At 43.6% G+C, this 11475-nt stretch overlaps 1 protein-coding gene across 1 annotated transcript; it reads right to left on the bottom strand.

Annotated features, from left to right (window-relative positions):
* Positions 1-5163: 5163 nt before the first annotated feature.
* On the bottom strand, positions 5164-7964 carry LOC308078086 (macrophage-expressed gene 1 protein-like). Its single transcript, XM_080419150.1, has 2 exons — positions 7387-7964; positions 5164-7278 (listed from the first exon to the last, which is right to left on the bottom strand). Exons 1-2 carry the CDS (start codon positions 7933-7935, stop codon positions 5632-5634), a joined length of 2196 nt encoding a protein of 731 aa, XP_080275276.1. The 5' UTR covers positions 7936-7964; the 3' UTR covers positions 5164-5631.
* Positions 7965-11475: the final 3511 nt, after the last annotated feature.

Genomic DNA, 11475 nt, shown 5'->3' on the forward strand with positions numbered 1-11475 from the left:
TCGAGATCAATAATGAACTGATTGACATGAGACCTTGATCTAGTGGAGGTGGGAAAGTCTGATCTGTAGGCTATACAGTAGACTGCAAGAGTTGACCTCACTGAGAGCTGGGAAAGGCTGTAATGAGTGCACAGTATATTGCCAGAGACAAGGGGAATTAGTGAAATGGGGGTAAATCCTCTGGAAGTCAGCACAGAAGTCTGGTCTGTACACTTTGATTAATGCCAGACACGCATTGTTGTCAGACTAGATTAGATTGAATTATGTTGTATCCTTTCAACATCATTTCATCAGATTTTCCCTCATTTTCATGCTTCCAGAAGTATTTTTACACAGCCTTCCGTACAGTAGTAGTAAGAATTCACATTGTATTCTGTGTGTATGTGAATTATTTTTGTATTTTAGTTTGTGCAGATGCTTTGTGCCAATGGAGGGACATACATTGCCATCTGTATAATTGGTCACCTATGTCTCTGCCCAATGGGCTATAGAGGCCATCTGTGCCAGAAGATTGAGTGACACATCATAGATGGACGGACAGACAGACAGACAGACAGACAGACAGACAAGAGAGAGAGAAATAGACAGACAGACAGACGATCGATCGACTAGCAAAAGGTAAACAGTATGTGTACTTCCTCCATCAACCCCCTCTCTATTACTCAATGTGATTTGCAGGTTTCCAGCTGGTGGTTCCGTTCTTCACTGCATCTCATCATTCGTTTTCACCTGTCTTTGTGTGTCACTGCTCTCTCTCTTCCAAGCTGGTACGCCTGTCTCCACTACTCCTTGCTTATCTAAACCCTCTGAGAGAAGAGCGGTTCAAATGAAGTGGCCCAACACGGGCCAATCAGATGACCTCTCCCACCTTCATTCACTCCTCTCTGCTTTCTCCCTCTCATGTTCCACTGCTAAAAGTCCACTTCCTATTGCATTACGATCCAGTCCTCTGCTTATACACCTCCCCCCCAACTAATGGTTCTTCCCCCACACCTCTCAGCTGAAGCTTTCATCACCTACTTTGATAAGAAGGTTGATCATATCAGCAGCTCTTTCTACCAACTTCCCACTAATCAGTCCATTAACTCAACACTTCAAACAAACATATTGTCGCTGTCGGGTGGAAACCTTGTATGTCTAAAACTGCTACTTTTCAGGAAATGGGGGGGGGAAAAGAATGTGTTCCAGTGAATCCAATGTAATTATTATTTAGTCAAAAGCTCTTGTTAATACTTTTCAGTGGTTCAATATTTATAAAACCCACAGACACACTTAACCACTTTCACTTTTAAAATGATTCAAAAATAGTGAAAATAGCAGATCTACAAGCTCACAACGTGTCACGATGCGACATGTGTTTGAGCTTGCAATACTTTTGCATGACACTCTTGTACGAGGAAGTAGCATTAATCTGTGAATAAACTAAATGTTGAAATATGGAGATACGAGGCAATGATATCAGGCTTGTCTTCCTTCACTCTTCTATCTCCAGATGAGGTACTGATACTCGTGTCATTCAACCGGTCCAACCGTCTGTAATCCTTCACTTCAGATGAGGTACTGAAACTTGTGTCATCCACCCTTGACCCCTCTGATGTCAAGAACTATGGACCACTGTCTGTCCTTTCCTTCCTTTCCAAAACTCTTGAATGAGTTGTTTCAACAAGCTCTCCCTCCATGTCTGTCTCACAGGAAAACCTTTTGGATCCCAACCAGTCAGAATTGAAACTTGCGCATTCCACAACATTTTTATGTTGTTTTTATATTTCTTGCACTCTCGTATCCTTTCATGGTCTTTTATTATGTTTCTCACGCAATTTTTATGTTGTTTTTATAGTTAATGCTGTGTGAAGCGCTTTGTAACTCTAATAAAAAGTGCTATACAAATAAAGTTTATCATTGTTTTGATTATTCCAGCATTTCTCACTGTCACAGAGGCACTCCACACTGCCCAGGCTGCCTCACACTCCTCAGTCATCATCCTTCTTGACCTATTGGCAGACATTTGCAGAAAATTGCAGAACCTTTAGCTTCTCCTGGACACCATTTTTTTTTTTTTTTTTTTAAAGATATGTTTTTGGGCATTTCTGCCTTTATTGATAGTACACACAGTGGAGATTGACAGGAAACAGGCAGAGAGAGACGGGGAGTGACACACTGCAAAGGCCGTCGTGATCGGGATTCGAACCCGCTGTCTGGCTGCATTAGAACCTATACTGTTGTGGTATGAGCCTGGACTGCTAGGCCAGCGGTCGCCCCCTGGACACCGTTTATGACCTTGAAAGTACAGTCTACAGTACCTGTTTCCCCCCCTAAACATCCACTGATGCTTCTGAAGTGCCTACTTTAGGTTTGTTTACTGGGAGATGTTGGCTCACCTATTATAACAAAGGTACTGTATTGCTTTATTTTCATTACTTGAATTTATTTTTATGCCAACACTTTCATCTAAATGTCTAAATTGTAATTGCATCCACACACTTAGACTTCATGGCCCCCGATCCCCCCCACCCCTTCCACACGCTACCTGTCTTTCATAGAGTTCAAGGTCATCTTTAAACCAGTAGCTCCAGATGGCACCCTGTTCTACTGTCAGGATTGTGATGGTGAATATTTAATTTCAATCATTCTTTCAAGTTCTCAAACTTTTTCATTTAAAGATCCCCCATTTTGGTATACATTACGTCATGGACCCCCATAACTCAGAGTGTGTACAACCCCCTGGGGGTCCCCGGACCCCACTGTTCTCTCACTGAAGGAGTCAGAATGATTCAAGCATCCTACTCTGTAACCTTTAACATCTACTGTATAAAATATTATTTTAACTTTTATCTACAGTAAATACAGCATGTTTACTATGCCTCAGTGTCACATCCAAATGACCATAGTTGGAAAAAACAGTGGTTTTTTTATTTCACTGTACAGAACTGAGACAACAATGACTCATTGTTGAAACCATACTGTAACTCAATTCTTATACGTAAACTTCTATTCTGTTTCTGTCGTTCATGACCCCTCAGTAAAGAGCTACATGATGCAATCTATGTTTATACATTAGGAGGGAGGAGCCAGTCACTATGCATGAGTGGCATGAATTGCAAGCCTCCAGAACAAACATATACTGTAGGGCATCATTCACATGGATAAGCAGATGCCTAAACATAGAATGAATATTCTAATCTGACCAGTACATCATTTTAAAAGGTGAGCTATAAGAGCTTGCATTGCTGCAAATACAGCCAGCTGGTATTTGGGACAAACTCTTTGCTGTTGAACGAAAAGGAACTCTCACTTAATCTGAGCATTCACTCAGATTAGGTGTACAATCCACTGTACTTCGACAGAGTCCCAGAATAGCTACTGTCTCTATATCCTTTGTTAAAGTCTTTCGTTGGCAGCATACTGTACAAGCTCACAATGTATCGTGTTGTGACGTGTTGTGAGCTTGTAGATCTGCTATTTTTGCTGAATGTTCGACCTAGAATATGCTTTGTGTGGTTCCCAACCTGTTTTGTCATATACAGTAAATGGGGTTGACTTAGTAATTGTCATTTGATCATTCATTGATGGACTGTGACACTGGGTCAAAGCTTTCACGTGAATATTATTATTTCTTATTTTTAACTTTATCTTTTAGAGAAAGTCTTCTGTGGTAGACAATGAGTTTTCATTATTGCAGTGTCTAATGCTGTTAAAGAGTGCCCTCTTGTGGTGTGCTATGATAAAATAATGCTTCTCCAACAGAGGGATTATTTGGATAGCTGAAGGTGGAATACTGTGCTCAGCAGCACAGGACAGCTGGCATCATGACACTGCTCAACACCAAACCACTGCTTGTTGTGAGGGTAAGTGACTTCAGTCAGTCAATTATTGTCCTTATTGTGGAGATAGTGAGATAATGAAGGTAATAGTAATGGCACACTGTTATGTTCTAATAACATGGGTCACACTCAGTGGTGGAAAAAGTACTCAAATGTTTTACTTAAGTAAAAGTATCAATACTGCAATGTACTAAAGTATTGGTATCAAAATGTACTTAAAGTACCAAAAGTAAAAGTACAAAAGTGTTTGAAAATAGCAGATCTACAAGCTCACAGCGCTTTGCGATGCGAGGCGTTGTGAGCTTGTAGATCGGCTATTTTCAAATAGCCTAGGTATAAAATAGGGCTAAAGTGGTTAATGTATGGTTTTATAATGTAATAATTTATACCTGCAATGTAACTAGTAACTAAAAATTTCAAATAATTGTAGTAAAAGAACAATATTTGCCTCAGAAAGTACCTCAACATTTTAAGTACAGTACTTGAAATGTAAATGTACTTAGTTACTTTCCACCACTGGTCACACTGTGATACATGGGGTTTTGCGGTGTTTTGCTATATAGTGGTTAAGAGTAAGTAAGTAAAGTAAAGGCAGTGTATAGTGTGACATTGGAACATGTGCTGGGGCGGCGTTTTTTGTGCGCGGCCATGGGGGCTGAACTTGAGAACTACCATTCATTCAGTAGTGCGAGCAGTGTTTTTAACCCCGGTCTCAGTAGCCCCGCCCTGTAGGCGTTGCTTCTTTCGCTCTTTAGAAGAGTTGGGAACGTTGGGGGTTGTCACATTCTAGTCCAGCCCAAATACCCAATATCAGCACCGGCCTCAGTGGCGCACCTCGCTAATCATTAGACTCCCAATCCACTAGCATTGTGAGTCTGAGTTCGAATGTTGATTGTTAATTACCTCTATATTCTAATAGTAATCATTGCTATAGACAGAGTGTGTGTTCAATAACAGTGTCTCCCTGTCTCTCCAGCTCTAAACAGAAAATGCATTTTCAGTTCCGAATACCAATTTCATCCAATCAGGACAGAGAACTCATTCAGGATAAACAAGTGACATTGGAAGTGATGAAACAATAAGATGAGCAGACAAAATTTGACCTCAAACACTAAAATGCAACCTGTTCTGTCTCCTGACTGGATGAAATTGGTGACCCATCTGAAAATGTATTTTCTGTTTACTAAAGAGCTATAGAGAGACGGGGTGACCCCTGTTACTGAACAAAAGCAATGATCAGAATAGAGCTTTAACTTTTTTATCCAAAACTTTTGTTTTAATCAAACTTACAGCACCTTTAAACTTTTTAAATTACAACAAATAAACAAGATACACAAGATACTGTTTATTTGTTTGTTTATTTATATTTTATTGTCACAACCGAAACTATAACATTGATTTTTTTTGTTGCACCTATTTGAAATACCTACACAATTCAACACACCAATTACAAAAATAGTTACAGATAGAAATACAATATTAAAATGTATTTAAAAAGAAAATGGCAAATAATAGATTTATAGAAGTATTATAGTGGCAGTAGCAAGTGATTAATACCCTAGCCTACATGTCACTTAATAATGTAAATGACCCTCTAATATCTGAATGACATTTATAACTAAGCACTTCCTATACAGTGTCAATGTCATACATGAGTTACATAATTATCACATCTTAGAAAATAAGAAAGTTCACTTTATGATCTTAAACAAAAAATCTTTCAAATTATACTTCAATTTGCGGTTTCCTCAATTTATAGAGTTAAAGGTCTGTAGATGAGCTTATTGCTTTCAAGGTTGTTCCATCTCATTTACAGTACAATCTCCTCTGCTCCTGTCATAATCTCTGCCTGACTGTGAATATCCCCCCCATGGCTGCTTTTTTTACACAACGGCAAACCCTTCTTCCATCTGACAGTCAGCACCACACCTGCAATTATGAAGCTGATTAAAGCTATTACCCCAAGCCCTATACCTGCCTTCACCCCAGATTCATCAGCAGAATCTGTGGCATACTTCCTGACCACATCCTGAACATCGCTTGCTGTAGCCCTTGTCCAAGTTTTTGATGGACCAACTTTGATCCAGGTCTGGTTCTCTTCTGCCATCACCTTAATTCTGTTGTTGGACATCGAGCCTATGTTAGGAGGATTGCTGAAAGGTGGCCGACGGAGAGGCAGTGACTCACTACCTCGGAAGACATCTGACTGGACACAGAAGAGAATCTCACAGCCGTCACTGATTGCGGCTTGATGCTGGCTGTATGTGGGAGGACAGCGCTGTTGACCTCCTGCCATGGGGTTAGGGGACTCACAACTGAAAAAACCTCCAAATGTCACTTTATGTATGTCATCAGTCTTACTCACACAGATCATCACATCATTAACCAGTAATTTAAATGCAGTGAAGTGTTCAGGACAGCTCTTAGTTTTGGTGATAGGATTGTCAAAGTCGTTGCCATAGAGACCTCCAAACAAATACCCTTTGATGTCTGTAGGACCATTGAAGTAGCACCAGTATATATTGACTTTAGCCAATCGGACATGGTAAACATTCCAACATTCGTCCCTTCTGCATGAGAAAAACCCCAAAAATCCACAGGAGTAGAATACTACTTCACAATGCTTTACATAATAGCCTTCCTCTTTCACCTCAGTGCGTAATAACTGTGCCTGGTAGGGTTCGCGGCAAGAGTAGTTACCTGTATCTGGGTTTGTCTGAGCCAGGTCCTGGCAGAGTTGACTTGCATTTGTCTCACACGTTATGTAGCCCACACCAAAATTGAATTCTGTTTCTGTCCCATCACAAGAGTTGTCATCAACATTAGCCTGAAAGTTAAAGTTTGACGAGTTAATATGGACACAGCCTGGGTGGGTGTTAACTTTATAGTAGCGCTCTATGGCCTGTTGCAGGGAGAGAGCCACCTTGTTAACGATTGGCTCTGGCAGATTAGGCAAGTTGTTGGTATTTATTGCATATTGTAGTGGCAGACCGGACCGGTCAATGCCAACAAGGTTATTTCTGGTGCTTTCTTGCCAATCTTTAATGCTCATGCCAGGGTAGAAGGGTAAACCTCCATAGCCCTCAATATAGGAGGTAGTGATTTTCTCGTCATAACCTTTTGCGGTTTCTTTATCTACAGTGTACTCAAAAGATGCACCAACTGAAAGCATTGTTAAAAACTTATAACCAAATGATGCTTTGATCTGGGTCTTGGTAGAGTCACTGCTTGTGATGGCAGAAGAGTATAAGTAGTCATCTTTTGTTAAGCTAGCCCCAGCATCAACACTAGTTATCACATGGGTTCCATAGTCAGCCACCATCTTCTCTGACAGATAAGTGGCAAGTCTGCTTTGGCTATTTGCAATGGCATCTGCAATGTCCTCTATTTGTCGAACAAAACTGGAGTCCAGGTTGAAATCAGGATACGTCTTTACTGTGTAAAGTTTGTTCCGTATCTAGGAAGGTGAAAGCATGGGAGAAAAGGAAAATGTGAATTAGTAAGTCCACAATTTTTCACATTTGCAAGATCATATAAAAAGACATAGTACTGTAGATGAACTCACTTGTACTCTGACCGTCTCAGATTTGGTATTGATTTGGTTGGTTTTCACCCTCTCATAGTCAGCAGAGAATCTTCCATTCACTGAATGAAATCCACTGCTGTAAGATCCTTCTATGTTGATGGAGGCAGATGTAGAACTTCTTTGCTTCAGATAGGAACTGATGATCTCTGCGTAGGTGTCAACATTTGTCGCTTTCTGGGGAATGACAAACACCGTGTCTGGAATGAAGTAGTAGCCGTCCTCGGTGGTCTGGCACTTGGTGTAGCTGACATCCAGCACCCGACCCATGTCTAGGTTCCTCAGGTTGTCCCAGCCTCCTCCAGGAAGGACTGACATGGCGATGGAAGGTAGGTTTGCTGAGGCACGGCATTGTTGAAAGGTGGGATGAGGGAGAGGAGCAGTGAAGCAGACATGGAGGAAAGAAAGAACTAGGAATGTTCCAGCTCTTGAGACCATGGCTGAGTGAGACTTGTAAATGAAGATGAGGGTATAAGCTATCCAACCTGTATTTATACCTCTAACAAATCTGGATGGCATGCAAAGGTACATGTTCCACTTTTGATAAAGGAAAAGACTTCCTCATGTTTCTATGTGCGGAGATTGGTAATAAATACTACAGTTGTCACTTGTCATCATTCATCAGATGAATCTGTCCACCCATTTTTGGCAGAAACCGCATGTCACTGGCAGCTCTCTTGGTTGCTATATCAAATTCCATACTGATTGGCTAAGATTGACATCTAAAGTTTGCAGGAGTGGCCCGTTTTGCACCAAATGTTGAGGAACAAATGCCACCCTTTCAACATTGCCCTATTATAGCACCACCGGGAGGCCGATTTCTGCCAAAAAAAATAATTTAATATTACTCCTACAAATGTTCCCAAACATCACGCAAATCGGTACATATTATCTCTTTAGTCACGTGATCAAGAGACGGATCCACTAACCTACCTGACCTGGCGGAGACCTGTGCTCCAAGGAGCACTTTTTCTAGTTGAAATCTGCATCTACTCGGATACTACTTACTACTGTTATCGTTGTTTCTTGTGTTTTTTATGTTTTTTTATAGTTTGTTATAGTTTTTTATAGTTTTTTAAATTATTATTAAGGGGCCAAGGCCAAAGGGCCTTTGGACCCATATGGTAGAGGGTCATGGAAAACGGTGAAGACACGAAACTCACAACCATTGGCCAAGGGTGCCAGGGTGGCGCTATAGCAATCAATTAAAAAATGCCAACTTTGAACAGGTACAACTCATGCCCTGTTTGACCTACAGCCATGAAACTTCGATACACACATGCGTCTCCTCATGCCTAACAACTTTCGTGGTCTGACTTTTGACCTCTGACCCACCATTTTGAATGATATGAAAAGCAGTTAAAATCAAACTCCTCCTGGGATTTTTGAGAAATCTGCATGAAACTAGAGGTTACGTATGTAACCCCGGTTCTTTTAGTTCAGGAGTGAGGCACTCACTATGGGAAACAGCGCCATCTGGCGATGCAACAGAGCTAAAAAATACGCTCCCGGGGCCCATTCATTGGGCAAGAGGGTATGTCACGTCACCGGCCGTCCCTTCCCCTTCCGGAAGGACATAAAAGGCCCGGTCGTGACGTAGTACTTCCTCTTAACACATGTCCTCTGTTCGCAGTGGTGAAACAAAGGGTTGTTTGGTGAGTGCCTCACTCCTGAACTAAAAGAACCGGGGCTACATACGTAACCTCTAGTTGTTTGTCGTTCTGAGTCGTGAGGCACTCACTATGGGATCTATAAACCCCCCGGAAGCGTAAAAAACTTTCAATCCCTGAAAAACCGCACATGCCCCCTCCGGCCCTGAGGCCCGCACACGGCAGGGCCCCGACCTCCGGGGCGCCCGAACGCGACATAAGGGATAAGAAAAGAAGGCCCTGACAGACCGCTGTCTGCCCTATTCAGCTAATAGACATACAAGGTCTGCATTCTACTAACCCTGGAACCAAGGGAACAGGGCCCCCTGCTCCTGAGACAAACTGATCGTTGGTCCCAAGGATCATTTCAGGAGGAGAAAACCTCAAGTAGATGAGGCCCTTACACCCAGGACTGCGTGCGCCACCAAGGACGCCGCCACGTCTAGGCTATAAGAGGCCGCAAAGGTCGAAGGTGACGACCAATCAGCGGCCGTGCAAAACTCCTGAATCGAAGCCCCCTTAGAGAGGGCCCAGGATGCAGCCACTCCTCTAGTAGAGTGAGCCCTCAGTCCATTAGGTACTGGGGCTCCACCACTAGTATAGGCGAGCCTCATAGCCTCAACGATCCACCTGGAGAGCGTCGCTCTGGCGATCGCTTTCCTCTGGTTACCGCGGCCCTAGGAGACAAAGAGCTGCGTAGACGACCTGCTGGCCGCCGTCTTCTGACAATAGAGATTCAACGCCCTCACTGGGCAGAGACAACGCAACCGCTTAACTTCCGCCGATGCGAAAGGAGGTAGACGGAAAGCCACCAACTCAACCGGAGCCGGTGCCACCACCCCGGTCTTGGTAACAAACGCCAGGTTCGGTTTCAGAAGAACCCTCCTGTCGTTATTAGAGAATCTCAAGCACTCCGAACTCACCGAGAGTGCGTGTAGGTCACTAACTCTTTTAGCCGTAGACAGGGCCACCAAGAGGACCGTCTTAAGACTAACCAATTTCAGGTTCGCAGCCTCGAAAGGTTCAAAGGGAGAGTGGCAGAGTCCATCCAGCACCACTGCCAGATCCCCCGCTGGGAACAGAGGCCTGTTAGGCGGCCTAGCCCGTCTGGCGCCGCCCCTCCCTGAATGGTATCCACCACATCAGGAGGCAAGCCACACGAGTCTAAGGTAGCCCTCGCACGGGCCAGACACACCGGTCTGGGTCACGGGGGCGGGGGTGGTCGATCTCGTTCCCTGCCAACCGCAGCCGGTCCATGATCGGAGGGAGAGAGGCTATGGCTTGGCGTAGAGGAGAGGAGTCACCTCTGAACTCCACACGACCCAAGCCGGTGCCACCAACAGCGCAGACAAATCGACCTGTGGTCGGCCAAACCTGGCCCAACAGCAGATCCGTTCCGCTGTTCAGGAGGCCCGGAACATGAGTCGCACAAATCGATGCGAGGCGTGAGTCGCACAACGTCGTCAGCTCGCATGCTAGTCTGTCCAACACTCGGAGGCCCAAGCCTCCCTGTTTGTTGACATAACACATGGTTGTAGTGTTGTCTGTCCTGATCAGGACAAGTCAACCGCTGATACGAGCCTCAAGGTGTCTGAGTGTGAGAAACACTGCCATCAGCTCCAGGTAGTTGGTGTGGGCCGACTGTAAACTGAGGTCCGACATGGGGGGTTTAAGGTGAAATGTATCTTGTAACCCTTCCGTATGGTGCGGAGACGGGTTGTTGTTATATGACTGACTGGAAAATTCGAGGAAGTCACGTGACCCCGCACGCGATGCCTCCTTGATGTCAACATCCGGTCTGAACAGGTTGTCGCCATCTTGCCTACCTTCCGTGCGGCTATTTTGTGAAACCCCTTACTACAGTGGCGTTTTGGCGCCCTCCGTCGGATGGGAGATAAAACCGGCATGACCCCTGTGCCAAGGTGCAAAGGCGCCCTCTGGCGGACAGAGGTGATACTGGTTTCATTACCTGCACTGGTGTTATTAAATTCAGTGTAGCAAACACATTGGCATAATGGCGAACATTATATAACAATATATTGATACAATGATAGGCATTATATTTGGTATCCCAGCAGTGTTTGGAAAGCCGAGAAACCGGCTCTTTCCCAAGCACTGTGGGCTTATTTCAGACAGGGTTTGAATAATGCAAGGTGTGGTAAAAGTAACAAACATAATGGCACAATGACAAGCAATATATAACAATATATTGACACAGTGATAGGCATTATATGTTGTATCCCAACAGTGTTTGGAAAGCCGAGCACCGGCCCTTTTCCAAGTACTTTTGGGCTTATTTCCACAGGGTTTGAATAACGCAAGGTGTGGCAAGTGTAACAAACACATTGGCACAATGACAAGCATTATATAACAATATATTGACACAGTGATAGGCATTATATGTTGTATCCAGCAGTGTTTG

Source organism: Gymnoscopelus braueri, assembly GCF_963280865.1.
Source record: "Gymnoscopelus braueri genome assembly, chromosome: 22".
NCBI lineage: Eukaryota > Metazoa > Chordata > Actinopteri > Myctophiformes > Myctophidae > Gymnoscopelus > Gymnoscopelus braueri.

Bases quoted from the DNA above. Each gene is read 5' to 3' on its own strand.
- LOC308078086 (XM_080419150.1), bottom strand. From the start codon at position 7,935: ATGTACCTTTGCATGCCATCCAGATTTGTTAGAGGTATAAATACAGGT. The intron at 7,279-7,386 runs GTGAGTTCATCT...TCACCTTCCTAG, and splicing joins CTGAGACGGTCAGAGTACAA to ATACGGAACAAACTTTACAC.